This window comes from Protopterus annectens, chromosome 7.part0 (genome assembly GCF_019279795.1).
Source record: "Protopterus annectens isolate FY-2018-M chromosome 7.part0, PAN1.0, whole genome shotgun sequence".
Lineage (NCBI taxonomy): Eukaryota > Metazoa > Chordata > Ceratodontiformes > Protopteridae > Protopterus > Protopterus annectens.
Window position 1 is genome coordinate 214,048,940 of NC_056739.1, and position 27,894 is coordinate 214,076,833.

At 43.4% G+C, this 27,894-nt stretch overlaps 1 protein-coding gene across 1 annotated transcript in view; it reads right to left on the reverse strand.

Annotated features, from left to right (window-relative positions):
• The window catches only part of CLDN7 (claudin 7), a 132,640-nt gene extending 105,246 nt beyond the window's left edge, over positions 1-27,394 (reverse strand). The window contains exon 1 of the mRNA XM_044076716.1: positions 26,768-27,394. Coding sequence (XP_043932651.1) covers positions 26,768-26,990 — 223 coding nt within the window. The 5' untranslated portion in view covers positions 26,991-27,394. The remainder of the gene's footprint in view (positions 1-26,767) is intronic.
• Between the last annotated feature and the right edge of the window lie 500 nt (positions 27,395-27,894).

Below are 27,894 nucleotides of genomic sequence, written 5' to 3' on the forward strand. Positions count from 1 at the left end.
TTTGAAGGGAAGTGGGTATCAACATGGTTGTAGGTGGACGTAGTGCTTACGTTAGTTTATGGGTGTTTCACTTGAAATAAAGGTTTTAGGAGCAAGTGCTAGGCTTAAAATATAGCGAATAGACTGATTTTGTCGAAATTAGAGCTTTAAGGGAAAAACTGAAGTGCAGACTTGGTGGAGCCAGAAATAGTTTAAGCCTATTTAACCGGCGCAGCGCTATGCGCACAATCGCACAAAGACAGATTTTAAACAGGGAACTTAGAGAGCTAGAAATGGTCCAAAACGACCAATTACTACAAGCTCTTGTGCTGAGGTCACTCCTTTGGGGACAGATAGGCTGCTCAAGGCTCCCCACTCCCACTGATGAGCAAAGAAACTTCTGCAGATGGTGTAGTGGTACATTGCTGTGATTGTAGTGCACAGCGTTCTGGGTTTGAGACTTGGCAGGGCCGATTAAAAAAATATCATTGTTTTCCCGCCTTTTCTCGACTAGTTTAGACCAGTATACAGGCTTTGCTGTACTCTGGACTGTGGTGTAGTTCCTGTGTTGTCCATTGCCTTACTTCAACAACAGATGTGATGAATGCCGAATACACTGGAACAATTACTTCCTTGGACCTGGATGCCATACCTTTGTTTTAAAACTGATTCCACAACATAAAATGGATTTCTTCACTACTGTAGGATACATGGTCAAAGGCTAGACTACTGTCGTGCCCCCCAAATCCCCCCCAAATTGGGAGGGTGGCCTAATGGTTAAGGTGTTTGCCTTACAAACACAAGGTACAGGGTTTGAATCTCACAGGGGATAATTGGCTAGGCTTAAAAAATGGCTCACAAGAGCAGTTAGCCTAGTACAAATCTATGAACCTATGAACCTACTAGGTCAAAGCTAAGGGGTGTGTTGTCAATTGGATACCAAGGGTGGAGGACTTCCTGAAGGATACTAATTATGCATTATGTTTTAGTCCATGGCTCTAGCAACAGCTGTGTGTGTCTGCTCTTCCTAGAAAAGATTTGTTTCAATGGCCACTCCTAATTTGCAATCTGAAAATTAGTCCGTCAGTCAGAGGCTGCTGACACTGGCCTTGACTTCAGAGAAGTAAATGCCAAGAATTAACTGTTCCAGGACCGATCCCCAAGGGACTCCACTTGTGACTAGCCACTTTGTAAAGGTGGACTCTCCAAGTCTAACTTCCTAGGTCATGTCTGAGCGCCAGTTTGCTACCCACCAGGTGACATACCATACAGGTCTGTACCCAAACCTTGTTTGTCAACAATACACAAGTGGTGGATTGTGGCAAATTCCTTAGCCAGGTCATCTCCACTTCCTTGAAAGGATACACATTTCTTAAACAAAAAAAAATACCCAACAGGTCAGGAAAGTAATGAATATGATGCTAGTTACATAAGGGCAGAGGAAGAATTAAGATCTATCCAGCTGTCTAATGAGACTCCACTTAGAGGCATTGAGATTACTACCCCACTCCTGAACAAACATTTCTTCTGAAGTCACTCTACTGGAGAAGCATTTAAATACACCACAGCCACCATCATGGGAATAAAATGGGTATTACCACAGTCAATGACAAATCTTATAAAATGTTAAGTTTTTACATTTGTTTTCCAGTTAAATGTGCCTTATTTACTGATCTGGCTTGATGTCACTTTTCTTTCACGTTTACTGAAGAACTGCGCCTACATTATTTCTAAAGAACCAGCCAACCTGTTTTAAGAGGTACAAAATTGTAGCTCATTTCCTTAAGTGACTCAACAGGTGGAAATCAGTAAAAATTATAGTACAGCTCCTTTTCAAGTCATGTAATCTGTAACCTGGAAATTCAACTCTACTAGCAGCCACACCCAACAATCACAAAGGTGAAGGCCAAAAACATGACAAACAAGGAAATGAAGCCCGCATAAAAAATTAATTTCTGCCAAAGACACAACCTAGGTCATCACAAACTCACAGGCAATTGCAGAAGTAACACCCAATTTTACCAATGCTCGGAACATAAATTTATCTTTTACCGAATTCATTTTGTAACTCATTTGTGCGCAGATAGGATGCTCTTGTGATTATACCATTACGGAGATGTTAACATACACACAAGTATACTTTTAACTGCTGTATATGAGATTTCTAGAAGCAAAAGAAAAACAGCACAAGCCAAGACACACAAAGGGTCTCCATGAGGAGAACTGCACAGTGAAATACCTACAACAAAACCTGACCTCGCAAATTGCTTTTCATTTCCTGCCCAAATATGGTACAACTAAGGAGTTTGGTTTATTCAGAGCAAAGTACAAAACCCACGATGTAGATGTTCCACAAGAAAAGCAAAAGATTTTGCTGACTCCAAGATGAGCATCCAAACAAGCTGTGGCCATTGTGAAAAGTTCCCATTAGTAAAAGGCAGATTACAAATCTTTCACAAATTTGATGCAAGAGAAACAGGGAAACTGTCCCAGTGCCTGTGTTGAGTAGAGCCACTGGAGTGATCCCAGGGGTGAATTTTCTATTTCACATCCACTCATCAAAATTTCTCTTGAAGAGGGCAAGTGAGGTGCTCTACTTAACATGTATGGGAAGGTCCATTCCAGAACAAGGGCAGTCTCTGGGTTATTAACCTGTCCCTACAGAACAAGGGCAGTCTCTGGGTTATTAACCTGTCCCTCCAGCATATTCTGTTGACTGTAGTAATGATGTTGCGGCCTCTGAAGTGTGTGGTGCAGAGACATTGGGATTTCTTTAGATGTAGCATTTCTAACAGAACTGGGTCAAACGTGGCTTTGTAAGTGAAGCAGAGATCACTTTAAGTAGGCGATACGAGAGAGAATAGTTGGGAGTTTTGTCTGTCCATATAGGACGTGTTTAAGGCCTAGGATCCTCTTTGCGAGGTACTTTTGTGGCCTTTCCAATTGTTGCAGGTGTCTAGTGAGGTACATGCCAAATGGGGCATTGTACTCTATATGACTGGCCTGAGGGAAGAGGAAGACAATGGCCTCTGTTCCTGGATGCAAAACCCTTAGTAATGACGTGTACCACATAGGACTGACCACAGTGGCAATGTGGTGGTCAAAAGAGAGGCTGCTGTCAACCTGTGTCCCCAGATCTCTTAAAATGCCTTCTGTGTTCAGTGGACTACCATCAATGTGGTAATTCATGGGAACTGGGTTTTTCCCAAAGGGGATCATGACATTTTTTGGCAAGGAGCTCAAGGCCATAGTTGACACCAGTTGTTGGTCTCAGTGAAGCCTTTCTGTAGGATGTCAACATCACTTGGAGTTGATAGCAGCTCCCAACTTGCAATCATCTGCGAACATCAGCCAGAGTCCCTTTGTGTTGGCCTGGACTTCAGAGAAGTAGATACCAAACAGGAGAGGACCCAGGGCCGAACCCTGTGGGACTCCACTTGTGACTGGTTGGCAGTCTGAGTTGGAGTCGGCTACTTTCACACTGTGGGTTAGGTGAACCAGTTTGCAACCCTAGTGATATACGGGTAGATGCCTAGCTTAGGGAGTTTTTGTAGGATTCCTGAGTGGGGAATGGTATTAAAGGCCCTGGCCAGATCAAGGTAGCTGTATGAACCACCTTGCCTTCATTCACAGCTCTGGTGACTACGTCTACCAGGTTGAGCAGGAACGATCTACCCTTTACAAAGCCAAACCTATGTGGGATCCAGAGTTTGGAGATTCCTATATCCTTGTTTATTAGGTCCATGATGATGCGTTTCATAGCTTCGCATATCAAGACTAGTCAGGCTAATGGGGCAATAGTTCTCAGCATCTGTAAATTGCTCATCCTTTGTGGAGAGGGATGACTGTAGCAGTGTGCCATTCGGTTGAAGGAGCACACAGGTGCTGTGCCAGTTCACTCTGTAGTTCATGTAGAACACAGCCAGGGATATTGTCAGGTCCCATAAAAGCTGTATTCTTGGCCTTGGAAAGGGCTGTGCAGCAGTAATACTGGGTGCCTGGCAATCTACTAGTATTCTGATTGGTCCTTTTTTTTTGGGGGGGGGGGGGCACGGTAATGCTGTCTGAATCTGTTGGCCAGTACATTGGCAATCTGTTGGCTCGGTATAGGAGGTACCATTGTGCAGTTGCTCAGAGCAAATCTGGGTATTGATGTGTTGATTCTTTACATAAACTATAGAAGGCCTTGTGGGTGCCTTTACTACCTGCTGCAATCCTGTTTTCATAGCTAGCTTTAGAGGATTTCAGGAGGGATCTCAACTTTTGAGGCTGATGGAGTTTTTCCCAAAAGAGACTACCAATTTAAATTATTTCCAAGAAGTGGAGAACTCAGGGGCAGTAAATGGACTAGAACTGTATACCAGATCAAAGGACCAAAAGGTGGACATAAAAAAAGGATGAGACATCAATAGGATGGTTGCCTCCATAAATCAAATTATATGGATAGAGTTGCAAATGGCCTACAACAACCACAGTTAATAGACTTACAGTAACACAACTTAAATTTGTTCCAATCAACCATTTCCACTTGCAAACAATAAAACTCAGCATCTACCACTGGTGGTATGGCCATCAGCTCAACAGGACCAGTAATCCCAAATCCAAATGTGTAGACCACATCTGAACAAAAAAATCAAGGACGCACCAACCAGATGCCCATGTACGTGTGAGCAAATATAGGAATGGGGCAGTACTAACTAGGGGAAACCAGTCAGTCCCTACAACCAAAGCCTACACTTACATGTAGTTCTCTCAGTGAAGTTAGGGGATATTCTCTCAGTGAACTAAGAGGGGATATAGTGGATCTGACCAGTTAAAGACTCCATGTGACCACCCGGGCAAGCCTTCTCATGCAACTGACTTCTGCTGTCAGACTACATTAGGTGGAATGGTGTCCAAGCAGGAAAATAGTGGGGTGCTGACTACATCTGGGTTAATCACAAAGAGTAGGATGAAAGGGCAGCAACACCAGCAAACAGAACATTAGAAGAAGGCACCCGAGAATGACATAAGCACAAAAATGATGCATGCACCCGAGAATGACATAAGCACAAAAATGATGCATCTACTTTACAGGTGTCCCTGATAAACAGGGCTTATGTTGAGCAATTTGTGCACATCTGGAGAAAATACAAGGAAAAGGGCATCAGATTAAAGGAAAACTCCACGTCAGAACTACAAACATCTATTGTCATTCTCTCAGTTTTCTGAATTATTTTACCACCACAAAAATCACTACTTACAGAATTTTAATAAGTTTTCTGCAAAACGACAGTCAATGGGGCTTGATACACAAGCGTGGTCTTATTTTTCTTCAAGCCCTTTTCCCATAATCCATTTCAAGTCAGCTTTATATGAATCATGCTAGACAAAAGTAGTGTATTCCCATGCCATGGACATATAATGGGATTAGTGCCACTCAGTCATCTTATACCAACATGACTGCTTCTATTTCTTAAATGGCCCACAAACGAGCGTCTCTGGGCCGCTTTATTTCTCAAATGACCCTCATTTTGAGCGAGACTCCGAGCTTGTTTTGCAGTATACTAAGGAATTCTACAGCTGCAACCAAAACAGTTGCTAAAATTGCAGACCTTTTTTCAAAGTATTTTTGTAGGCCAAGATGAATTGACCGCCCTTCTCCCTTACACTTTGGTAAATGTACAGACACTACAAGAAAAAATTCCTGATTTTTCTCTGTCACAGACATCTTTAATACTACATTTGAATGTACAGTAGTATAAACATACATTTAAAATTTAAAGCTCATCATTTCAATGTAAATTTGACAAGAGGTGCCAAGTGCCTTTGAACCAATCTCATTTTTACATTTGCTGACCGGGATAATATAACTGGGTACTTGCCCATTTTCAGCAGCAGCCTGGGGAGAAAAGCTCCATCCATACAACACAGAAACAGTTACATTAAACAAGGTTTGTTACAGATAGAACAAAGGACTTTTATCCTATGTATTGTGTCATATATAAATCTGATTTGTTATGGAGTAATAATTAGGAAGCAATGCAGGGGTGGCCAAAAGATTTCTTTAGCACGTTTATATTGCCAGAGTTAGTCCAGATTAGAACCAAGACATAGCCATTGCCTTAGTACTGCTTTAAATTTTTTTTTGAATTGGGTTAGTGAAGTAAGCTCAGCAGGAAGTGTGTTTCATATTTTGCCAACAGAGTTGGCGTACAGAGAACTGCCAGATGAGCAGTTGCTTTTGAGGGTTTGGACTAGTAATTTATTGGATGAGCGAAGTGTCTCGAGTTGCTGTAAGGGGTGATAATTTGCTCTGTTTTGCTATGAAAATTTATGGCTACATCAGAAGCAGCTGTGAATCATTTTAAGTTAGTTTCCTCTCTGCAATAAAGACAATGGAAAACGGTGCCACACCATCTTGTTTATAGCATTCTGAGCTCCTGACTACAAATAACTGTGGCATGCCATGCAAGTGTAGACAAATCTGCAACTTATGCGAGAAGTTAAGCTTTAAAAAGTGGGTGAATTTTTCTCTTTCTTGGATACGAAAATGCGGAAATAAAAGGTTTATAAAGTACAAGCAGGTTTCTGGTATCCACAGTACTAGAATCATATTTTAGGGTGAAAAGAAACCCAAAAGTTGAGTTAATCTATAGTAGAAGGTGGAGTTTCCCTTTAAATGGATGAAATATCAAGGAAAAAAGTAACTGAAGGAGATGGAGTTACCCAACACCTACAGCTCTTCTCAATTAAGACCAAATGAAACAGCAAGACGTGACAAAATGAGAAATAAAGGGGTAATTTCTGACCAAGGTGAGGGGGAGAGGTTTGGTCAGTACACTAGTGATGAAAACTCACTGGATCTCCAAAACTGTCCTTTTTTTCACAGAAGAGGTCAAACATCCATAATGGGCTACTGGAGAAGAATCCAAGGCACTTAAAGTCATGGCAAGAAGGACTAAGGGTAAAAAAACATGAAGGACATATCTTGAATTCACTCAAAAGGCAGACTACTTAGATGTGCAATCTCCTTCTGGCATCTACTTAGATGTGCAATCTCCTTCTGGCATCAAGCAAATGTTAGTATCTCAAGAAAACAAAATCTCATTTCATACCCAGTGACTCTTCTGGAGAATACTAGGTAGTAAAAACACTGCCAACTAACATGGGAGAACAAAGCCCTTTGGGTTTATAAAGGCCCTTCCCCAAGGAGAACATGGCAAATGGCAATCAGCAAGGTAGCCAACTTTCCAAAGTGGAATAAGCACCCTTTCCAAATACCAGATGCAAGTTTACTGGCATACTTAAGACGTTCAGATGCCAGCACTTCAGGCAATATAGAGATATTGCCATTAGCAGTATCAACTACACATCTGTAGTGCTCAGTATACATTTTACCAGAGTACATCTAGAAGACTGTAAAATTCTTGCTGAAATTTCTGCAATTTTTAATCTACCTCTACACAAAACCTGCAATTTCTGTAACTGACATTTTCAATATTATGGAGATTAAACTATTATAAAATAAAAGTAAGTAAACAGATAGCAGCAGTTTAAAATGCTGCAAGGAACACCAAGCCAGAGAAAAATTTCACTACACTAGCGAGCAACCACTTGAACTGAACCTGAAGGATCTTCCCACATACTGCTCTGGGGCTTCCGATTTGTAAACCCTCCCCAAATAGACCCCCCCCCCCGACTCCAACTGCCAAAATGCAGCTTGGGTAAATTGACTACAGGCTGTATAAGGGTGCAGTTTATACTACAAAGTGCTTTCACTGTGCAATGTAGGCTTTTCCATGAAACGTTACAGCATAGCATACACCCAAGCTCTTGGGTAGTACAGTTTCAAGCACTCAAAAATTCTCCAGTCACATGGCACACAAGAACAGAAATATACATTTTGTACCATGATACATTACAAACATGGCAACAAATTGTGCATTTAATGTACTGGTGCAGGCGTGTAGCTAGGGCTGGGATGAACAGGTCAAATGCCCTGGGTGCTAGGTTTTGGGGGGGGGGGTTAATCAGCAGGTGTCATCTGGTCAGTAAAATTTCCACATCAGCATTTCTAAATACCGGTAAGGAAATGCTGCTTTTGTGGTCAGGACTGGAGCAAAGCACCTGCTTCAGCCCTGTGTGTGGTATAACTAGTAGCAAACTGCTTTTTGCTGCAATGTTTAAAAGCAGTTTTACTTTCAACTTGTACTGGACAGGTGCCAGATAAGTCAGCTATACTCCCAACATCCATAACAAAACATCCTTTTTCTTCACACTGCTATCAAGTTCTTTGAAGCAGAACTGTCAAGTTAACATCTACTGGATTACAATGACTAAAGTATGGGTCAGGTATGTTAGTACTTGACCTGACAATTAGCCTTACAAAAACTTGTAAACCTTCAACACAGTAAAGTAGCTGAAATGCAAGTACTGTAAACAGTTTAGACAAGCTCTAAAAGCAGAAAGACTAATTCAGTCAAAAATAAAAGTAGTTCGATTTCAGATCCTGTGCAAGCCTGCAAATCACAAAAAGAAAATCTGCATTTGTGTTTCCTCCTACTTTATTTTGCTTTTGCCTCTTCTTAAACGTACTCAGTTTTACTTATTCCTGCTTGGTAGTAGCCTGATTAAATTGTAACGGTTATTCCAAGCCTTTTGGTTTAAGAACTTGGGCTTCATACCGATGTTGGTTTACATTAAGAAGGTTTGTGGTCTGCACTGTTGTGGCAGGACAGGTAGCTTACATCCTTCTAAGAGGTGAATTGCCGATTGAAAGCTCAGTGTCTGCTATTCTAAAAAAGTGTATTAGGTCTTGTTTAAGCTATTGGTCTGCACACTTGATGGGAGGGAGAGGCTGGATTCTGCCCTACTGAGCTGGGAATTTCTGGTCACAGGCTTGTGCCTACTTATTCGAACTGTTTCTTTCTGAAATTGGTGCGCCTTGTTGCTGTAGCACTGGACCAGATTCAGGTCTGCTGAATCTAGCTTTGTACAACTTGAGCACTGATCCAGACCATCTTATTTGGAGAAGGTTCCCCTGCACCCTAGTAGCAGGAGTGTGCAGTTAGAAGATTGAAGACAGCTGGAACAGGGCTCAGTTTTGAGCTTTTTTTCTGGTTAATTGGGTAACTTTGTTTAAAATCAGATTGTTCGTTTTCTGTTTTTATATATATAGGTTCATACTAGGCTATCTGCCCGAGGGCATTTACAAGCCTAGCCCATCGTTTTGTGGCTTACGCCACCCCTTTAGTATGGGGGAACTATACCCATTATTTTGCTGTGCCTCTGTCGAGCAGTGACACTGAGGTAATCCCTGGGGTATATCTGCGATCTCCCATCCATTGGTCAAGATTTCTCTTGAACAAGGCCAGCGAGGTGCTCTGCCTCACATGTACCGGGATTTTGTTCCACAGCATAGGGAGTCTTTGGGTGATGAATCTATCCCTCCAGCACGTCCTATTAATAGCCGTGTCAAGGTTTAAGTCTCCGCCTTGTGGCTCTGATGGATCTAGATTTTTTGAGGTGAAGCATATTCATCAAATCTGGGTTTGACATGGCCTTGTATGTTAGGCAAAGGTCACCTCTGAGCAAGCGGTAAGCGACTGAATAGAGCTGGAGTTTTCAGTCGGGCAGCATAGGACAGATTTTTGAGACCCTTTATCCTTTTGGTGAGGAACTTTTGTGGCCTCTCCAGCTGCTGCAAGTGTCGGGTCAGATACATTCCGAATGGGGCATTGTAGTCTTATTACTAGGGGCATTGACTACATCACACACACACACACACACACACACACACACACACACACACACTTTCCAAGCTAGTATAGTCCAGTTTTCAGGTTAGTGCTGAATTCAGGGCTGTTACAAATCTCCGTTTGCCCATAACTTACTTGGATAGAAGGAAGTTTCGATGTTCACCCGTGAAAGAGGGGAGCTTTGAGCAGCCTGTCTGTCCCTGGAGGAGTGGTTTCAGCCCCAGAAAGTAGTAGTTTATTGACCATTTTGGGCTAATTTCTCTTTCATTTCCCTGCTATAAAAACACACATTTGCCCATACCGGGCAGTGCTGGTTAGCTAGTATATAACTATTCCTGGCTCCACAAAGTCTCCTCTTGTATTTTTTCCATGGAACTAAACAAAATTTCAACTTGGCACTCAAGCCATTCATTTCTCAGCCCGGCACTTGCTCAAAATTCATAGCAAGTACCTATAAACCCTAGCACTACAGAAGAACAAGGCTCTCTAATCGACTTTACCAGCCATTCAGTAAAACCGTTTACTGTACCTATCAAGGCATGTTCAAAGGGCAGTTTCAGGTGTATTATCCAGTCCCAACTGGTGAATCTGGGCATTTTGAGGCTATGTTACAACTGCCTCATGTACACAGACAACCCTCTCCTCCTACCACCAAAACACTAATACAGGTGAGAGATGCAATTATACAGCCAAACTGCAGGCTAAGCTCTCTCTCAACAAAAGACTGGATCAGACAGTCAAGAGGAGATGGGAAATACTGGCATCACACCACCAGTCTCAGACCCAGCACTGGCAAAAAACACACATAAATACACAAAAACATACTCTAGAGTCTCCAAATAAAAATCTGCGAAAGCAACAGAGCCCTCCAAAGCAAACATCCAAGCAACCCCCCCAACACAAACCATGAAAAACATACTTCACAAAACCAGTGTGCCACGCAATCACAGCCCTCAAGGCACACCGACATCCCACTAGGCTGAATAAGGAGAAGGTCAACTGTTAGCTGCCTATCGGGTGCCAGGATCCGCCACAACACAAGCACTCAGGTCACTCCAGAACAAGTACAGATACGACTCCGTCATTGCCCATGTTGGTGTGAATGACCAGAGCCATACCTCCCTAGACTACATGAAGAGACACGGAAGAGCTCTCTGATCAAATGGCCCAGGCCGGTATGACCCTGACCAGCAACCTGCCCTCACCAACAAAGATACCAGGGTATGAAGAAAAAATTATCCTCAGTATGGAGAAAATAGATATGTGCAGTAATAGAAACCTGGTTTAAGGCTCCAAAGCACCCCAGCACTACCATGCTACAACTCATACCATACATTTCAGCCACAGAACCAGGACCGAAATACAAAAGTGGGGGGGGGGGGGTATCCATATTCAAGGATACCCACACGGCCAGGTTAGTGGGACAGCACGATGCTTCAGAGATTATCCATGTGCAACTAAATGGGCAAAACTGCAATTCAAATTGCAGCTTGCTGCAGATCACCCATGTCCCAGAAACCACATTCCACATTTCTGGAAACACTGGGTAACAAGGTCCTACCAAATACCTAATACTGGGTGATTTCAACTACAAATCAAACACTAGTGGCGAAGCACCAAAAAGCACTAACTGGTAAATAGAACCAGAATCCACGAACTGTAGGCTCCTTATCGACTTAAATTGTTTTAATGACTTCAAAACGAGATACAAAGTAAAAAAACAGGATAAAATCAAGCGCTTTCACCTAGGCTCTCCCAGGCTTTATCAAGACAATTTCCAAGGCATTTTTCCAGCCTTTTTATAAAAACTCTACAAACAATCGTTTAGTCAAACAATCAGTTCACTTTCCTTACAAGTACTCATCTTTTAAAATCTACTATATATATTTCTTATTGAATACTTAAATAAAACTAGTTAGTTTTTGATTGCAATATAAACTTGTTGGAATAAAATTGAACATGTACAATACATTTCTTAAAATTTTAAATATTGCTATAAAACCTTCTATTAGGTTTTATTGTTGCATCAAAATCAAACAAATGTGTATAAAATATAAATGTAAATGTCAATATTTTTAAATTCATCCACCCAGACTAACTCTGTAACCTACTGGTGCATTGAAAATAAATGTTAAAGATAAGACTAAAAAATGTTTCATCATAGTTTTAAATAGTAATTCATGTGTCAATTCTTATAAAATGCAGTGAAAGTGTCGTATACTAAGCCCAAAGTTTAACTATTATAACTTTGCCCTTTTAAGCTTAAGTGCACTTCTTAGACTTATGGCATCATTCAGGCCAGGGGGTCTTGAAGCATCTAATTTCAACTGCCAAAGAAGCTCTTTATATTCTAGGGATGATTCCCAATCCCCTCCTCTTGGGTTACTTTTAACTTGTTCTAATACCAAAAATCTGAGTTCCATCTGTTTACAAATTAGGGAGTGTTTGTAAAATGCATTCGATTCCTTTTGCTTACTTACTTCATAAAAATGCTCAAATTCTTTTTGCCAGTGTTCTTTCGGTTTTGCCTACATAAAAACTCAGGCAATATTGGCAAACACCAAGATAGACCACCCCTTTTGTTTTACAATTATAGTAGGCTGGTGATCCAATGTACCTTTTTCTTGATTTAAGGTATAGTCCTTTGGTGTTCATAACATAGGGACATTGTTTGCAAGCCTTGCATTTGAATGTGGCACTCCTAGGTTGTCCTTCGTGTTCTTTTACGAACAGGTTAGCCTCAAAACAGTCTTTTAGGTTCATATTCCTCCTCCTAATAAACTGTGGTTTACCCCCAAGTGTTTGCTTGAGCTCTTCATTAGATGTCAAAATTGACCAATATTTTTCTACTATCTTCTGTACAACTCCACTTTCACTGCAATTAGTGTAAATAAATGCCTTACTAAGCCTGGGAGAGCCTAGGTGAAAGCGCTTGATTTTATCCTGTTCTTTACTTTGTATCTCGTTTTGAAGTCATTAAAACAATTTAAGTCAATAAGGAGCCTACAGTTCGTGATTTCAACTACCCAAACATTAACTGGGAGAACTACTCAAGCACCAACTCCCTTGCCCAACATTTCCTAGAAATTATTTATAAACTCAAATGCCCTGGAACAATTGCTCAACACTCCCACCAGATGTGACAATATATTGGACCTGGTCATCACCAACATGGGCGACCGGTGTTCCACAACAGAGGTCAACCCCTCGCTGGTTAGATCTTACCATAAACAAACCACTTTGCATATCCACATTCTGCCCCCACCCCCAGACAAGGAAACCTAAAAAATCTTTTCAAAAGCAAACTTCACGTTACTTAAGATGGATGCGGAAAGTTTCAAAGCCCCCATGCTGTCCAAGCTGCAAAATTCTTCACTAATGCATTCTATGGGCACCTACAAGAATGCATGGATCGTGCTATCCCAAGCAAAACCAAGACTCACTCCTCCAAGAAAAGGAAACCAGTCTGGTGGACCCCTGCCATAAACAAGCTATACAATAGGAGGAGGAAACTAGTACAGAAAAGAAAGAAAACAGAGTAAAATCCCAAGAAGGGAAGACAACCCCAATCAGTATCAGCGAGAAACTACAATCCCTCAAAATTGTCCAAGGCAGGCTGACAGAAAACTTGCGAAGGACTCCAAAGATAACCACAAGGCATTCTTTAGTTATGTCAAGGATCTAAGTGGCAATGCTCAGAGTTAGTGCAGAATGGCACAAAATACACTGAACCATCCGATATTGCCAACATACTGGCAAAACAGGTTCAGTGCAAACTTCACCCCACTCTTACCCCCAAAAGGGCCCATAACCATACCAGAAGAATGTAGAGCCCCTGAAATCAGACACTCTGGTTAAAATAGCCCTCTCCAAAGCCAGAAAATACAGCATCAATGGGACTGGACAGTGTCCCAGGCTGCATCCTACATGAGCTCAAAGATGAGCCAACCCCTCACCTAAACACATTGTTCAAACTCAGCCTCTCCACAGGCTACGTACCCATAGAGTGGTACACAATGGTTATTCCGTTCCACAAAAGGTGGAGCCACAACAGACACCAGGGACTATCGCCCTGTAAGCCTGACTAGCTTGGTCTGCAAGGCTATGGAGCACATCATCATGGAACTCATTAACAGAGACACTGGGAACCTCCAAACACTGGACCCCACCCAGTTTGGCTTTAAGGGAAGATCATGCCTCCTAAAAGTACAGTTTTGTATCTACCATAAATGTAGATGTCCTATAGGTATGCATCTGCAGTCATCACATATGGGTTGTCCTGCCTCAGGCAGCCCTTCGGTCGGCCGAATTCCAAAGTCTGGGTCTGGCCTCGGCTGATGTCGCACTTTCCCTGACGTCAGAGCGTCTGGGGTATAAAAGCATCAGCCACCATCTTCCTCAGTTTTTCTTGCCCCAGATGCCAGGTGCCCTCTAGGAAGGCTAAATTTGGAGAAATGCAATAAAATTCCAAACATTTGCAAATATATATATATATATATATATATATATATATATATATATATATATATATATATATATATATATATATATATATATATATACACACACATATACATATACACACACACACACACACAGACACACACACACACACACACACACACACACACACACACACACACACACACACACACACACACAAATACACCATAATAGATTCCCCCAGGTAGCTAATAGAGGGGTAAGCACCCTAGGAATACCACAGAGGGGAAGGAGGGAGGGTAAACCTGACTGCAGATGCATACCTATCGGACATCTACATTTATGGTAGGTACAAAACTGTACTATGTCCTTCAAGGATGCATCTGCAGTCATCACATATGGGTAGAATACCATAGCCAATCTGGGGGTGGAGGTACTAAGAAAAGGATGGTGTAGTTAAGATACCCTGCAGGACTGCCGTAGCAAAACCTGCTCTGGATCTGGAGTATAAAGGTAAATTGTAATGCTTGGCAAATGTATGCACGGAGCTCCATGTAGCAGCTTCTAAAATGTCTTTGGTAGCCACCCCTCTTAGGAAGGCTGTGGTGGTGTCTGTGGCTCTTGTGGAATGAGGTCTAATGTTAGCTGGCACAGTTTTTCCATGAAAGGAGTAACAAAAACGAATGCAATTTCCTATCCATTTTGAAATTGTCTGTTTGGAAATTGCTTTTCCTTGTACGCCAGCAGCATATGCTACAAACAACTGGTCAGTCTTTCTGTAACTTTTAGTTCTGTCCAAGTAGTAGCACAGTTGTCTGTGTATGTCCAGGGTGTGCAGAAGTCTCTCCCCTTTATTTTGTGGTTGTGGGAAGAATGTAGGCAAGTGAATAGCTTGGTTCAAAGATACCCTGGATACCACCTTTGGCATGAATGTAGGATTGGTCCTCAAAGAAACTCTGTCCTGATGAAAGATAAGAAATGGCTGCACTGCCATTAAAGCTTGTAACTCAGATACTCTTCTTGCTGAGGTTATGGCCAGAAGGAAGGCAGTTTTCCAGGACAACAACTGTAGATCTGCCGATGCTGCTGGTTCAAAGGGAGGAAGTGTTAGTTTTTCCAACACGAAATTCAGGTCCCAAGTAGGTAGAGGTGGTTTCCTTGGAGGATTAATGTTTTTGATTCCTCTTAGAAATTGTCTTAGGAGAGGACGAGAGAAGACAGGTGGATTAACATTGTATTCTGCTGAGATTGCTGAGGCATGTATCTTAATGGAAGAGTAAGACAGGCCATTGTGGAACAATTCTGCCAAATATTCCAGTATATGTGCCATGTTCATCACTGTCACATCTAGGCCCTTTGCTGTGTTCCAGGTGTGAAATCTTTTCCACTTTGCCGAATATGTCTTCCTTGTGGAAGGCTGCCGAGCTTCCATAATAATATCCTTCACCCTCTGGGATAGGTTATCTTGAGGAGTCATGGTATTCTCCAGGCAGTTAGCTGCAAGGTTTTCAGGTTGGAGTGCAGAGTCCTGAAATTGTGCTGCGTCAGTAGGAGTGGCCATAGGGGGAGAGGCCATGGTTTCGTCTGACATGCTCTTTAACAGTGGGTACCAGTGCTGCCTTGGCCAGTTTGGAGCTATCAGAATTACTCTGGGATGTTCTGTCCTGATCTTCAGTAGTACCTTGGTCATTAATGGGAGAGGTGGGAAAGCATACACTGTTAGAGCTTTCCAGCTGAAAGAGAGGGCGTCCCACTTTCCATGCTTGTGGGTGGCATGTCCTTGAGCAGAATTTCTTCAGTTGATTGAGGGGGGATGCGAACAGATCTATTTCCGGCCTTCCCCATGATTGTGTGATGAGTAAGAAGATGTCTGGGTGCAGCATCCATTCGTGTGCATCCAAGGTAGTTCTGCTTAAGCTGCCAGTGTATTGTCTTTCCCTGGCACGAACTGGGACTGTAGCTGTAGGTTGAGTTTCAAAGCAAGTTCCCATAGATTCATTGTCAGTCTGCAAAGAGGGTAGGAATGGGTGCCTCCTTGCTTGTTTATGTACCACATAACTGTGGTGTTGTCTGTCCTTATGAGCAGGTGGCCTTGTTGAAGTAAAGGTTTGAAGGCCTCGATTGCGTGCATCACTGCCAGCATTTCCTTTTGGTTTATGTGCATGCAGCTCTTTGTGACCATAGCCCTTGGATACATCTGCCCTCCATGTGTGCTCCCCAACCTTGGTCTGAAGCGTCCGTGGTGATGGTTTGGTTGGCTCTTGGCTTGCTGAAGGGCAACCCGCTGTTCGACTGGCAGGCTTGAGCCCACCACACAAATTCCTTTTGTAGGCAAGGAATGAGTGGGATCAGAGTTTCTAAGCTGTGACTGTGCTGTGTCCATAAACTTCTTGGGTACCACTGTAATTTTCTCATATGCAGTCTTGCTTGCGGAATCAGAAGAATGCAAGATGCCATGTAACCCAGGGCCTGCAGGATTTTCCTTGCAGTCAGCTGAGTTTGTCTTGTCAGATTCTGGAAGTAAACTGGTAGTTTTTGTTTTTCTTCTGTGAGAAAGGCCATTTGGGTGGTTGTGTCTAGATCCGCACCCAGAAAAGTTATTCTTTGGGATGGAACCAGTCTTGATTTGTGGATGTTGACTGTATATCCCAAGGCCTGTAACAGGTGGATGGCATAGTCCAAGTCCTTTAACAAAGTTTGCTTGCTGTCCGCTTGTATTAGGCAGTCGCCCAGATATGGGTAGATTTGAATCCCCTAAAGTCTGCAGTGTGCAATTACTGATGCCGGGCATTTCGTGAATACTCTGGGCGCAGTAGATAAGCCAAAGGGTAATGCTGAAAATTGATAATGCTCTGACCCTGCAAGAAATCTGAGGTGTCTTCTGCAGCTTTGTCGAATAGGGACATGCAGGTATGCCTCCTTGAGGTCTAGAGTCACCAGCCAAGACACCTTGCCCAGCATGGGAAGGAGTTGCTGTAGAGTCAGCATTTGAATTTTGGCACAACGAGGTAAGTATTCAGTGCGGACAAGTCGAGAATAGGCCTCCATTGATTTTCTTTTCTTGGAACAAGGAATAATCTGGAGTAAAATCCCTGGCCTTGTTCTGAGAGAGGTACCTTTTCTATGGCTTTTATTTGCATTAAGTTGGTAATTTGCTTCAAAGCCTCTGCCCTCTGATTTGGTGGCACATCTGGCATGCCTTTTCTTTTTGGCAATGAGTGGAAGTGGAACCTGTATCCTTAGTCTATTATTTGCAGTGTCCATGTGTCCCTTGTAATGCTGTGCCAATTTTTTGAGAATAAAGAAAGTTTTCCGCCCAAAGGTGCTTCTAATTGAACCCTGGTCGGCGGAGTCAAAATAAAGTCATTGAGTCTGTCCTGGTGTAGCAGTTGTAGTTCCTGCACCAACTCTCTGGTTGGGAGGCTGCCACTGACTGCCTCTGTAGGAGCCTCTAGCTTGCCCTCTACCTCTGGCACGCCTATTTCTGCCTCTCTGAGATCTGTCTGAGTCGGGAAAGGACCAATTCTTAGTAGGCCAATTTCTGCTGAATCTCGGTGGTTGGACTTGCAGAAAGTCTTTAACTGTTTGCACAGATTTTGCCTTTTCTTCAAATTTTTTTAAAACCTCTTGAGCCATGGATCCAAATAATTTTTGCTTTTCCATAGGAGCATCCAAAAGCTTAGCTTGAACATGGTCTGGCAGAGATTGTTCCTTCAGCCAGCCATGACTGCACCTGTCATAGCTGATCTACATGAAGCTACCAATGCATCATAACCACACTGCAAGAAATGGTTACTAACCTGCTGGGAGTTGTGCACCAGATCCTGAAGGGATTTGCGATCAAGGGGTTCAGAAGAGGACAGTTTCTTATGCAATTCATCTAGTAAATATAAAATACTCTTGGTACTGTATCATATGAAATTGACAATTTAATGCCCTCATGGAAAGAGTTGCAGAAGTATACACTTTCTTACCCCATCTCTCTAATGCTCTGGACTCCCTTTCAGAGGATAGAGGATTTTTAGCAGTGGCAGCTGCAACCCCTTTTGGGCCCTGGGAAATAGTTTCTGTTTCTGGATTAGCAGAGTGGGCCTTGTACAGGTGTAGAATGCGAGTCCGGGACCCTGTAGTACCCATCAGGTTTGGCAGGAGCCAGAGGGAGAGAGTCAGGGGCAGTACTAGCATCAAAGTACACATCAATGACATTCAAAACCGGAGGAATAGCTAAGGGCCTATGCTGAGGTAAATGTAAAAAGGTCCTTAATCTCTTTCTGGAATCAGAGAATTCCTGACCCTGCCATTGAAAATGTTCTCTCAGAGTGTAATGTCTCTCCAAAGGAAAACTCTTCAGGAGGGGAGGCCGAGGGAATAGATTCTTCAGCATCAGAATCCTCGTAGGCCGAGTAAGCCTCCTCCTGGTGGTCTGACAGAGCAGAGCCATCCGAGGACTCACCTGAGGACTGGGGATCAAAGGGCTCAACCCTGGGCCTTTTGTCTGGAGGTGGTTGAGAGCCCCTGTCCGGATGAGGTTGGGAACCTCTAATTAATGAGATCAGATCCTCTGCTAGGGTAAGAATCTGAGAGCTAGTAGAAGGTCTCAGAGGAAACCTTGGGAGGCAAAGCCTTAGTAAGTTTAGCAGCTTTAGCCCTGGAGAAAGCCTTAATGGTCATGGAAGCAGGGGGTCTGGCTGCACCACGTGCAGGAGTAGACTTATCTAAAGGAATGGTGTCGGAAGGTTCCTTGACACCCGTTTCAGTAGGTAATTCAATGACCAACTCGGCCAGGGCCTCCGGGGCCAAGGTAGTCGGTTGTCTGGTTTCGGTAATAGGAAGTACCAAGGACTCTGTTTCAGAGACACTCGCAGTAGGCCTGACCGTGGTTTCAGCCGAAACCGCAGTCCGCGTGTGTCAGTCCTTGTCCTTCCGTTTAACGGAATGCGAAGTCGGAGTCTCCGACGGCATCTTATAAGCAAAACTAGCCCCAAAAAACTCCTCTGCAAACTCCGACCGATGTCTAAGAGTTCATCGGTTGAAGGAAGCACAGGCTGAACAGGCCGAGACGTCGTGGTCTGGGCCTAGGCAAGGGAGGCAGTAAGAGGAAATCCTTATGAGGTATTCGTTTCCCCACAAGTTAAACAATTATTAAACTTTATCTGACATCGGCTGAAGCAAGAAAGAGTCCCCCAACGGGGTACTTAGCTTTTTCGAAGTCTTCGGTAGCTGAATCACAGGAGCTGGCCGACCGGCACTTGCAAACTGCTTCTGCTTCGGGCACCACACGGCAAGAAAGACTGAGGAAGATGGCGTCGGCTGATGCTTTTATACCCCAGACGCTCTGATGTCGGGGAAAGTGTGACATCAGCCGAGGCCAGACCCAGACTTTGGAATCCGGCCGACCGAAGGGCTGCCTGAGGCAGGACAACCCATATGTGATGACTGCAGATGCATCCTTGAAGGACATCATGGTGGACTTCTTTGAGACAGTTACCAAGACTAGGGAAAGGTGGTACACACAGCCTACCTATAACCTCACAAAGGCCTTCGACACCATTCCCCATTCTGGTATTACAGACAAGCTCACCAGCCTGAACATAAACCCCTATGTCACAAGATGGGTTGGCAATTGGCTCATGGATAGAACCCACATGGTGAGAGTTGTGGGAGCTAGGTCTGACTAAACTGGTTACAAGTGGCATTCCCCAGGGCTCAGTCCTAGGACCCCTCCTGTTCTGCATACACGTCTCAGGAGGTACAGACAAGCACAGGAGGACTATGGCTGACAAAGTTCGCAGACGAGGGGCTATATGACTCACTGGCTGACACAGACATCCTCCAAAAGGGTCTCACTGAGACGGATACCTGGTATCAAAATCATGGCCTCAAGCTAAATGCCAAAAAGTGCATAATTACTCCATTTTGAAAAAAAGTACCTGCAAACTACCACACAGGTGGTAGTCCCCTAAATACAGAAAACGTAATAGGGGTTCTGGGGACCCAAGTAGACCGTAATCGCTCCTTTGATAATCACATTGCCAAAGTGTTTAGAAAATCCTTCTACGTGGCCCACCTAATCACAAAAGGGTTTGTATCCAGATCAAAACAAGTCATTGTGCCTCTCTACTCAGACCCATCAGAGTACAACGCCCGATTTGGGATGTACCTTACAACACACATGCAACAGCTGCACTCACCAAGAGGGTGACTGGCCTCAAACAGATGCCCTATGCAGCTCAACTGAAGAAACTCCAGCTGTACTTTGTTGCATACCACCTGCTCAGAGGCATCTCTGCCCAACATACAAAGCCATGTCAAACCCAGAATTGATGGACATGCTCCACCTAAAGAAAACCTTATCCCCTCGAGCCACAAGCTCTAGGGAACCTCACCACAACAATAAATAGGATGTGCTGGAGGAATAGATTCCCATCGAGACTTCCCATGCTTTGGGACAAGACTCCAATCTACATTAGGCAGAGCTCCTCGCTAGCACTCTTCAAGAGAAACCTTGACAAGTGGATGGGAAACAAAGTTTACCCCGGGGATCACTTCAGTGGCTCTGCTGGACAGAGGTACAGGGAACTAATCTAAGGGGGGCGGCGAAAGCCAACAGATTCTGGCTAGGCTTATAAATGCCTTCGGGCAGATAGGATCATAGGAAGGTACTAAGCTATTTGACCATCGCATTTCAAAAGTGGTTACCTCACAGTTCTCAACTAAAGGTATGTCAAAGATTTTACCTTCTACCCTGCACTGTTTAGATCCATCACTAATTTCAGCACTCCCTTTGGTATGAATCTTACTAAACATATCAAGCAATTGGAAGTGACCCCAGAGCTTTGTAATTAAAGAGCTCATGGGATTAAAATACCTGAACTACACACAGATTAGAAGCTTTATTCATAAAACACGTTTCATATATTTGATTACCGGGGAAGTCCACTGGGCCCAGAGAACCAGTTTTCAGTGGAGGCCCAGGGAGAAAATTTCCATGAAAGAGATTACAGTAAAGACAGCAGTCCATTACAAATAAAAGTACAAATACATATCAAAGTGTGAGCAATATTGCCCTTAGTGAAAAAAATGTTGTGCAGATATATTTTAACAAATTCATGGGAATTCGCTATAGAAGTTTATAGCCAGCTATAAGGTGCTTCGGTCAGAAGATATGTGGCTTACTGACAGGACTACAAGGAATCCAGAAGTCAAAAAATGCTTATTCCTTAACAAAACAGCCCAACTAACGCTAGAGCAAGAGACCTGAACCTACTTCAACAAATAAGACAAGGTAAAAGGCTAGATTACTCATGCAGTGCCTACCCTTCTATGGAACAAACTCTCTCTCGCAAGCCGAAGCACTGAGACACACTGTCAGCCTTTAAAAGGCACTGAACAGTATGGGCGTTCATAAACCCAGCCCTGGTATGCCTGACCCTCTGAGAAAAAAGGCAAAGCTTAAGGGTGGGTACGGGCAAGGTAGAAATGGCCTTGTGATTGCAACTCCTTTAAAAGTCATCTAGTTTATGATCTCAACTTCACCCACTAAGTAAATAACGGGGAAAAAAATTCTTGCTTTTGTAAACAAGTCAAACCAGACATGCACTGTAGCACAGAGCAAGTACTTGGGCAGAAGAAAAACCCCACAACGCTGAATAATGTTGCAATATGTAAAAACCACCACTGCTAACAGAGCTACTAACCAGTTTTGTTAGGTTAAGCAGACTGCATTCTGGACTTTGTATTCAGGAACTTGCAATTCAAGAACAATCTGTCAGTCGCTTGAGACCAAAAAGCAGATACTGGTGATCAGACTGCCTTCCCTATGGGGTGGCAGAAAAAGACAAAGTATGACATTTGGTAGTGGGATAAATCATGGATTCTTTTCATTCATGAAGTGGGCTAGTCTACAGACTCTTCAGCTGTGACCTTGGTATAAAGACAAAAGGTAAACAACGGCTTTGAGAAGGAATAAAAGAAACACAAAACAACCCTAAATTCACGGAGGCCCTCAATAAAAATCTGCCCAAGCAACAGAGACCTCCAAAGCAGAAACACAAACAACCTCCACCCTCCCCAACACAACACAACCCAAATGACACACAGCCCACAAGTGTCACTGAACCACAGCCCATAAGGCATAACATATCCAACACTCAAGTCACAGGTGGCTAGTCAGGCACACTGATGTTCCACTCCTCAGGATAAACTAGGAGAAAGTTACTGTCAGCTGCCTGTTGGGTGTCAAGATCCGCCACATAATGCACGCACTCAGGTCACTCCACAAGTACAAATATGACCGTCATTGTCCATGTTGGTGTGAATAATCTGAGACGTACCTTCCTGGACTACATGAAAAGGGCATGGAGGAGCTCTCTGATCTTGTAGCCCAGGCAGGTAGGACCCTAGCCCTGAGTAGCATCCTGCATCACCCAGAATGATACCACAGTACAAGGACAAAATGATTTACTTCAAGAATTGGTCAAGCTTCTGGTGTCAATCTAAGGGGATCCAGTATCTGTCTGGGATGGCTGGATCGACAAGAGTCCAATGCTTTGCCAAAGATGGCCTGCACCCGTCGCCCTTCAGATTCCAGATCCTGGCTAAGGCTCTTGCCACCCCCTATAGTGCCTTTTTAGGCAAGGTTCAAATGACAAATTCACAGGTACAAGCAAGCAAAATCTCCGAGGGCAATGCTACTCAGTGCTAGAAGTCTAAAACCCATAATGCACTCACTAGAGGCATTCCTTAAAATGGAGACCATAGACATCTGTGCAGTGGCAGAAACCTGGTTCAAAGCTCCAGAGAAAATCCCTGCATTACCAGGCTATAATTCATACCACACCTTTCGGCCACCTAACCTGGGCAGAAACACTAAAGGCGAGGAGTGTCCATACTCATTAAGGACATATAAGCCTCCAGGCTAGTTGCTCAGCATAATGCAGAGATTATCAGAGTGCAACTAACTCTGGGCAAAACCGCAATCCAAATTGTAACTTGCTACAGATCCCCCACCATGCCCCAGGATTCCACTCCTTACTTCTTGATTCACTACTGGAAAATATTAGAGTACAACCCAACACCCTAATAATGGGAAATTTCAATTACCCCCCCCCATTAACTGGGAAAACTACTCATGTACTGGACTCTTCTGCTCAATGTTTTCTGGAATGCATAAATTCCAATGTCTTGGATCAACTTATCCACACCCCGACCAAGGGCAGCAATATCCTAAGACCTGGTCATTACCAACATGGGCAAAAGGTGCACAGAGGTCAGTTCCTCATTGGTCAGGTCAGACCACAAAGCTAATCACCCTAGACATCCACATCCCGCCCTCACCCCCCATTAGTGACCACCGAAAAAAAATTTTCCAAAGCCAACTTCATGCTTAAGACAGAAGTAGCAAACTTCACAACACCCATGCAGATGGACAACAGAGGCACGACTGCCGAATCCTACACAAATGCACTTTATATAAGCACTTACATGAATGCATGGATCATGCTATCCCTAACGGAACCAAGATGCTATCCTCCAATCTGTTGTCCCCTGCCACAAACTCTACAACAGAAGAAAAACTGTAGCAGAGAGTAAAATCCCATGATTGGAAGAACTGCTTGGTCAGCCTCAGTAAGATGAGATCGCTCAAAATCCTCTAAAGCTAGTTATGAAAACTAAAATTCACCATTGATTCTAAAGACAACCAAAAAGCAGTATATAGCTATGCCAAGAATCTCAATGGCAACACTCAGATCTGCTCAGTTACAGCACAATGGCATACAGAACCAACTGATATTGCCAACATCCTGGCAGTTAACCCCCCTCACCCCCTAAAGGACCTCTCTCTATACTGGAAGAATGCAAAGTTCCTGTAATCATGACTGCACAGGTAAAAACTACACTCTAAAGCCAAGAGCACAGCATCCATAGGACCTTACAGACAGGAGCGGCCTTAGGTCAACTGGTGCCCTACGTAAAACCGCTCCACGGCACTCCCTACCACACCATCTGGTGCCCCCATCCTGGTCTACCTACACCAAATAAATACTGGAAAAACAACCCTGCTACAGCGGTGCCCTAGGCAGCCGCCTAGTTGGCCTATGCCTAAAGCCGGCTATGCTTACAGAACTGGCATCGCACCTAAGCACTATGTTCAATCATAGCCTCACCTCAGGCTTTGTGTCCACTGAATGGTGCACAGTGACAGTTATCCCACTCCACAAAAAGGGGAGCCACCAAAGACCCCGGGAACTACCATCACATTAGCCTGGCAGGTACCAGGCTATCAAATGTATCATGGAACTTGTAAACAATGTCCAAACTATGGACCCCACCCAGTTCGGGTTTGTAAAAGGCAGATCATGTCTCCTAAGCCTGACAGACTTCATTGAAGCAGTCAACAAAGCCATAGACGAGGGTAAGGTGGTTCACACAGCCTATCTAGATCTCACCAAGGCTTTTGACACCACCCCCCACTCTGGAATTCTAGATAAACTCACTAAACTAAGTACAAATCCCCATATCACAAGATGGATTGCCAACTGGCTCACTAACATAATCCACTACGAAAGTAGCTCCAAACCTGACTTCACAGCAGTGACAAGCACAGTACTACAGGTTCAGTCCTGGGTCTGCCCCTGTTTAGTATCTACTTCTCTGAAGTACAGGCCAACACAGAAGGTCTTTGACTAATGAAGTTCGCAGATGACTGCAAATTAGGAGCCATAACAGAAACTCTTAATGATGTGGACATCCTACAAAACAGATGCATGGTGTCAGAGCCATGGCCTCAAACTCCATGCCAAAAAGTGCACTGTCACCCCCTTTGTACCCATGAACTACCACACAAGTGGTAGCCTACTTAACACCTTTTTTTCTTCTTTCGGCTTTTCCCGGTTAGGGGTCGCCACAGCGGATCATCTGTCTGCGCATGATTGGCAGTGGAGTTTTACAGTGTCAAGTTGCCAGCCAGGCACCTAACCTTCCACAAGGCACACACACAAACTCACACCCAGGGCCAATTTAGAGTGTCCAATCCACCTGCAGCATGAACACCGAAAGTGTGATAAGAGACCTTGGGACACAAGTGGAGAGTAGGCTCTCCTTTGATAATCACATCGCCATATTAGCCAGGAAATCCTTCTACATGGCACACCTCATCACAAACTGTTTCTCATCCAGGGGGAAAAAAAAAAAAAAAAGGTCATTGTTCCTCTCTACATCAGTCTTTAGACCCATTAAAGTACAACTCCTCTTTTGGTATGTACCTCAAGACATCTACAACTGGAAAGGCTGCAGAAAATACCTCAAAAAGAGGATTACCAACCTCAAACAGATGCCCTATGCAGACAGTCTCAAAAAACTCCACCTTTACTCAGTCACATTAGCCCTCTTCAAGAAGAATCTTTATGATTGGATGGTAAATACGAAATTCACCCAGGGGATCACCTCTGTGGCTCTGCTCAACATGGGCACAAGAAAATAATTATTGGGTAGAGTCAGCCAGGTTAGTACCTACCTATGAGCCTATAAGGTGTATATTTCACCCAAATGGTCCATCATCATACATCCATTTATCTGGCATTACTAATTGACTAATCCTTCGTGATTATCAAAAAAATGATCACATGGGGACAGAGCAGCACTGCAAAGATCAGGGACAGTTCTGGGGGTGGTGAGTGTTAAGAATTGCAGTCTATAAACCCCCCCCCCCCAATTCATTAGAGAACTTTTTTTTAAACCACCACCCCCCAATTCATTAGAGAACTTTTTTTTTTTACATCAAAAATATAAATAGTTAGAAATGGTTAGCACATTCCCCAAGTGCAAAAATGCCACCAAGAGTGTATGTGTGGTACTGGTAATATAAACATTTCCAAAGGTGCAGAAACCCTTTGGCTGCTGTGTCTGGTCTCACACAATCTCTGGGAGGGTGTTAGAGACACACAATTTCTTACATACACAGACAAGGGTAACATAATTACCCGATAACTTTATTCTCTCAATTTGCCAGAAAAGCAGAACTTTTGAGGAACAGACCAACAATATCAGAGACTAAAATCTAGTTAAGTAGTACAGAAAAAATATATGGAGGGAACAAAAATCTAGGTACAGAACGTGTGATTATTATACACACACGTACTAAACTTTCAAGGGCTTAACACTTTCTTGGTGACTAGAGTACGCTCACTCTGGAGGAAAGATACCAAAATGACTTCCGCTCTCCCCCATTTTAAAATATGGCTCAGTACCACCAAGTAACTACATCACGCACCTTGGCTTCAGGTAAACCACACCCAAAACTACTACAATACACACGTCCAGCATCACGTGGCCAACAAATCTTAAAGGAACGCAGAAAGACACTTGTTAAAAGATAGCGCTTTAAAATACCAAGAATCCTGACCGTCCTTTTGTGGGGGAAGCACGATCGTAGAAAGGAACAAAAAAAAAAACGCGCAACTCCGTTATTTACATTTTTCTAATTTAGAGTGTTTACAGTGCCAGGCGCATTGTGTAGTTAACAAATCTCTTTAGCAGAGTCATCTCTCCATCCTACAAACATGAGAAAAAGTGAATTTTTAAGCTAAAAGCCCGCCCCCACTTACCGTCTAGCTGCAGCATGGAGTCGTACACCTTGCACTGCATTTGCCCGGTGCTCTGGTACGCACACGACATCCACAGTCCCTGATAAATGGCCACAGCCGTGATAATGTTGTCCCCGGCATAGGAAGAGATCCTCCACTGTGGAAGGATGGTACCAGCAATCAGCGCTATCCAGCCAATGACGCCCATGATATAACCCATAATCTGAAGCCCCGAGTTAGCCATCCTGAGAAAATAAGTTGCAACTATTCGAAAGGCTTTTTAAAGAAACGTGCCCAAACCAACAGTACGACTGATTTTCAAAAACTGTTCAAACTACTAAAAGTTATGGCTCAAAAGCAGTCTCGGTGGTGTTTCCCAGGCGAAATAACCTTTCCCCGGCGAAATAACCTTTCCCCTTCGCAGTCTTTTGTTCTATTGCACCTGTTCACCAACAAAAACTAATTCAAAACTCTGGAAATATTTTCGAAGCAACAAATTCCTCACAACACGCACAAATAAACGACCCAATTAACGTCCATACGCACTTTTCTTATAAAAATATAGTTTACGTAATTTACAAACGCGAAACTCCTTCTCTCATAACAAGCAAAAAAACAAACGAATGTTACTTCCTTTTGGAGATTTAGTACCTGTAACAGGTGGCACACCTTACTGTCTCTCCGCCCCCTGTCAGCGCGCATGCGCTGATGCCATCGCGCCTTAGTGGCCCATGATAAGGTTAAGAGTCACTAGCAGGTAGTTGTTGAGGAACTAGGATAGTTTCATGATGTCACTCGGCATTCATTTTAAAGTTCTGTTGTAAAAGAAACCCAGTTTACACATTATGACTCGATCACCGGAAGTAACTATTCAATGCAGCAATACCCCCTGATACTGGGAATTCAGTTTCGCTCTTACCTAGAACAAAATAAAACACGCCGCTAAACGTAAATAGAGCAAACCCATATATGCATTTCTGAAGGGTCAACAGTTTAGTTAAAATTAAGCAAAATCGTTCCAAACTAAGAAGTTAACCCAAGGAATTATGTCGGCGCCATGCATCTCAAGTATTCCTAATTGTGACTCCTTTTAGCTTTGTCCCTCTTAAAACCGGTGACTTTTGTAGAAAAGGTGGTGAATTGCACTT